At 36.9% G+C, this 4,920-nt stretch overlaps 1 protein-coding gene across 1 annotated transcript; it reads right to left on the bottom strand.

The window, feature by feature from the left end:
* Nucleotides 1–2,251: 2,251 nt before the first annotated feature.
* LOC115979524 (high affinity nitrate transporter 2.5-like) lies at nt 2,252–4,638 on the bottom strand. The gene is made up of 2 exons (XM_031101578.1): nt 3,497–4,638; nt 2,252–2,826 (listed from the first exon to the last, which is right to left on the bottom strand). Exons 1-2 carry the CDS (start codon nt 4,618–4,620, stop codon nt 2,451–2,453), a joined length of 1,500 nt encoding a protein of 499 aa, XP_030957438.1. The 5' UTR covers nt 4,621–4,638; the 3' UTR covers nt 2,252–2,450.
* Nucleotides 4,639–4,920: the final 282 nt, after the last annotated feature.

Below are 4,920 nucleotides of genomic sequence, written 5' to 3'. Positions count from 1 at the left end.
ATTATTATATTTAAGAAATACAATCTTAACTGTAAAATAGAAATAGTTCTATTTTGGTTATTGGAATAAGTGTAGAAGATAATTTGTATCAAATAGTAAAGATGACAATAGGGCAAGATGAGGTCGAATTAGCAATGTCTCATCCCAATTTTAGGGTAGGAAAAACCCAGGTGGTGCAAGAGTAAGACAAGATAAGGCAAGTTGGAGGTATTTGGTCATTCTTAATGAATTAGTTTTAACATCAATAAGATAGAGATGAAAGAGAAAGGGTATACCATATAAGTATTTGTGAGAGTTCTAAAAAGGAGAGAAAGCAAGTGTTTTCGTGTATGATAAGATAAATTTAAAAAAAAAAAAATTATGAATAGAATAAAAAAAAAATTATATATAATTTAAATATTATACTAAATAAAGCATACCAAGTAGTTTAGTCTATTGGGCAAGTAGATGCATATGCAACAAGAATCCAGCTATGAGAAAACCCAAAACAACATACTAAATATCTTCTAACTGGACTTCAGGTCCATAGGCCCAATGAATTTTCAATGGCAGAAGAAGGCGGTCACGGTATAAGGGCAAGGCCCAACACCAGAAAACACTCAGCCCAATGATCCAAGTGATAGCAACAAACTAACAAACTTGCATGGCAAAATTACAAATTGTCAGGCAGACCCTATTTCCACCACTCAGTTCCGATGATCAAACACTTTTTCTCTAAGATCTCAGAATCTTCTTGAACTCAGCCCTCTATTTAAGTAGAGCAATGGACACAAAGAGAGCGTGCGTTATATATACCAGGTTCCACGCAATTTGATGAGAACAAGGCATGCAATTTTCATATAAAAGCTTATATTTTTTAAATTTTAGTGTGGGTACGTAATTCCAGAAAAATTAATATATTTTCAAAAATATAAAGTTTCCTTATACATCATCTTTTACCAGCTTTCAATATGTAACAACCAAACTTAAAAATAGTAATAGTTATTCTATTACAATGTCTTCAATTCCTATTAATAAAGATTACTATTCCTAATGTAATCTATATTTAGTGTACCAAATGTATCCTAAATTTTAGTATGGGTACGTGATTCCAAAAAAATTAATACAGTTATGCCACGAATTTTCCAATTTTTATCTATTTTAATTCTCACTTACTTAATCTACTAAATATTTTCTTAAGGCCCACTTTTACTTTGCTTTTATTTTCTGGCTTCTGAAAATTTTCATTTTTGTATTTGTGAAATCACTTGTTTGGTTCGTTTAGTATGTTGAAAGTATTATAATGCGATAATAAATGCGTTTCACCCAAAGCAACATGCAGAAGGCTGAAGTCCAGAATCGGCATCCTCAAAAAAACAAACAAATAATTGGGCTAAAACTGTTTACCAATCACTTCTACTAGACCTGTAAAAGTGGGAGCTTTGTGCTTTCTTGACTCATTTTTAAATATGCAAAATGGAAATGCAATATTGTATCTTGCGGTAGTTTGCTTGCACACACTGCATTTAATTGGTCAGAAATTCAGGTAGTACATAATCTGAATTGGTCTTCTAAATTTTAAACATTGTTTACAACAACAACCGTACAACTTCACGGATCTAATCTTTGTAGAAAGTACAGGTTGAGAGTGATTGAACAAATTGATAAATTGATAACCGTACAACCGTACAAATTGCACACACTGCATTTAATTGGTCAGAAATTCAGGTAGTACATAATCTGAATTGGTCTTCTAAATTTTAAACATTGTTTACAACAACAACCGTACAACTTCACGGATCTAATCTTTGTAGAAAGTACAGGTTGAGAGTGATTGAACAAATTGATAAATGAGTCGTCGGAGACTTTTTGGTTTTTGTTGGACAATTGGTTATGGAAATCTAAGATCTAAATTGCTTCCACGTAATCTTTAAAGGTCTAGTTGTTTGCATACTTTTGAGTTTTGACATTGATTCTGGAATTCGTGGTTGCTGATTTAGCTAATAAAGTAATCAAGGATGACTTCTTCATTGGCACTCACTGTCAAATGAAGCTATCATCTCCCCGGTTCAGATTAAATTCCTTTTTAAAATAAGGCATGCCGGCTTTCTTAAAGTTTAGATGCAAAAGCAGGATTCTAAGCATAAAGAAATGCTCACCAGAAAAGGTCTAGGGACCGATCACCTCTAGAATCTAGATGTTTGTTTTTACACATGCACATGTGTCTATGTAGTGATGAACCTGAATATATGATTGCTTATTCAGAAGGGGGTGAAAAACATATACAAACTTAAATATCTATGAGGCCATGGAGCAAATGAATTACAAGGCTATTAATAGCTTTCACAGCTTGAAATTACTGACTTGATCACACTAAAACTTGATGAGAAAGAAATAAACATATATTACTTGCATAGCTTTGAGACTTCTTGGCAGAACAGTCAAGAGTCAACCTATTATTGAGGCAGTAGCTAAACATGTGCTGATGAGGTCTCATCAGAGGGCCTGGTTACAGAGTCTACTTTTCCACCTCTTTCGCTTACACTGTTCTCAGAAAACTTCAAGCTTGCTAGATGAAAACCTTTCTCCTTCTCATTTGATTTCCATTCAGACAAGTAATACTCTTCTTCTGTTGCATTCGCCTTTTTTGATGGGCCACAAAACATCCCACCCCATTGTGGGAAGTATATTAAGAATAATGGGAGGGTGCAGCATATGATCATGATACCCATTAGAGTTATGCCTGTCTGTTTTGAATATTTGGATCCTCTGAAGAAAATTAGTTGAGTCACAACTGCGCCCACATTTCCGCCACCTCCTGTCATGCCGGAAACAACCCCCAATGACCTGAAAAATGGGATATGTAAATAAGAAACAACTTAATTGTTGAGGCTTAATAAAGAAAAGTAGACTCTTTGATGAGCCTATATAATTAACTTGTTCAGCTGTTTATTGGATTGATAAATTGTGATGCACACGTTATAAACAATTCCTTAGATAAAAAAAAAAAAAAAAAAAAGAGAGAGAGAAAGAGGCGCAGAGACAGAGAGATAAAAAAAATGAAACTGAGAAAGAAATAGGGAGCAACGAAGAGATGGAGACCAGAGAGGAGAGAGAGAGAGCTGTGTTGCAGACAGAGAGAGATATGTTGGGAGGAGAGAGAAAAATGAATAAAATAAGAAAAAAAATTATAGCATTGATGTCCGTACTGTCTTATATTTGAGACAGTACTGTAGTGGTGTGCCAAATTTTTTGGCATTTGACACACCTCGTGAGGGTCTATTTTTGATGTTTGGTGTGCCAAATGCCAAATATTTGGCATTTGGCACACCTGATGAGAGTGCTCTTAGCTTCTTTTACACATATTAGTTGGAAAAGATTGTTGTGAGTCCACGGATGCACCTGTATTTATATAGATATCAATGAAAGACAAGGCAAATATTTTATAACAAAGAACTAGATTCTAAAAGATGCAATGCCAAAGATTCAGAAATAATAGTTATTGTAGAAAACGTACCTTCGAGAGACAAAAGGAACTACTCCAAATGTAAGCCCACATGCAGCTTGGACAAACACAGAGAAAGCAATCATCACAATAATGGATCCACTTAAAGATCCCACCTGCCCCATAATTATGCAGAAAACACCTCCCAAGGTTTGCACCACCCACAAGGTCCATAGCCTTCCCCTCATTCCAAACCTCTTTGCCACTATGTCTGAGAGAATCCCTCCTCCAGGTCGAGTGAACAGATTTGCTAACCCGAAACTTGCTGCTATTATTCCTGCAGTGGAGAGATTTAGATTGAATCTATCATAAAAGTACTCTGCTATTATGTTGTCCACTACCAGTTCTACCCCAAAGCAATAACCATAAGTCAAAGCTAGAATCCATCCTCTATAATTTGTGAACCCATAATAGAAAACCCATGAAAATTTATCTTTTGCCTTCTCTCCAGATTTCTTCAGGCCATGGTAGTTCCCATCAGGCATGTCCTGACCAAAGATAAGAACTGCAAATGCTGATAATGTTTGAAAAAGGGCAGGAATAAAAAAGGCAATTCTCCAAGCTGTAAATTTGACTGCACCAATGTCACGGATGACCCCAAACACCAAGGGCATGATCAGTTGTGTTGCTCCACCACCCAGGTTCCCCCAGCCACCAGCAACACCATTGGCAGTACCAACCACTGGGGCAGAGAACATAGAGCTCATCCAGAATTGAGTAGAGACAAAAGTTGTTAAGGAGAAGCCTGTGAAAAAACGCACTAGGAGGAAAGAGGTAGGAGATGTGGCAATGGAAGAGCAGAAAACCGCCGGTGCAGTGAGTAGAATGAGTGAAGCAGAGGCAAGGCGGGGTCCGAATAAGTCGCAGGCACTTCCCATGGCAACCCGGGCAAAGACTGCACCAGAGACTGATACAATCCCTGCATTGCCAATATCAGTGGATGTGAGGTTGAGGTTGTCACGTATAATTGGGACGAGCGGTGCAACTGCAAAAGAAGACACAAAACAAGCAAAGAAAGAGACCCATGATAGATGAAATGCTCTCATGTGGGGTGCTGCCACTGAGAATAGCCTGAATTCAGTCGCCTTGTGTTCTGAGTCCACCGGAAGTGCAAATTTCGGAGGTGGTGATTCCATGTTTTTTTATGTTTCGAATTGAATTTGGAGGGTTAACAAGATGGTAAATTGGTGCGATGATAGTGCCTTCTACCAAAAACAACAGGTTTTGCGGACTCAAGTCCAAGATTCAGAAATTAAGGATGATAAGCTAGCCTACCAATCACTTCTTCCAAATCCCGTAAAAATGCCTTCTTTCTTCCTCTTTTTTTGAAGAACAAAACTAGGCTCAACTTATATAGTGCTCCTAGCTGCTGATTTGTTGAGCCTTGCCTTTACTATGAAACTAAGATACTATGTTGTTTGACTTTTGTAGTGAGA

Source organism: Quercus lobata, chromosome 3 (genome assembly GCF_001633185.2).
Source record: "Quercus lobata isolate SW786 chromosome 3, ValleyOak3.0 Primary Assembly, whole genome shotgun sequence".
Classification (NCBI taxonomy): domain Eukaryota; kingdom Viridiplantae; phylum Streptophyta; class Magnoliopsida; order Fagales; family Fagaceae; genus Quercus; species Quercus lobata.
This window is presented reverse-complemented; position numbering and strand designations above follow the sequence as displayed.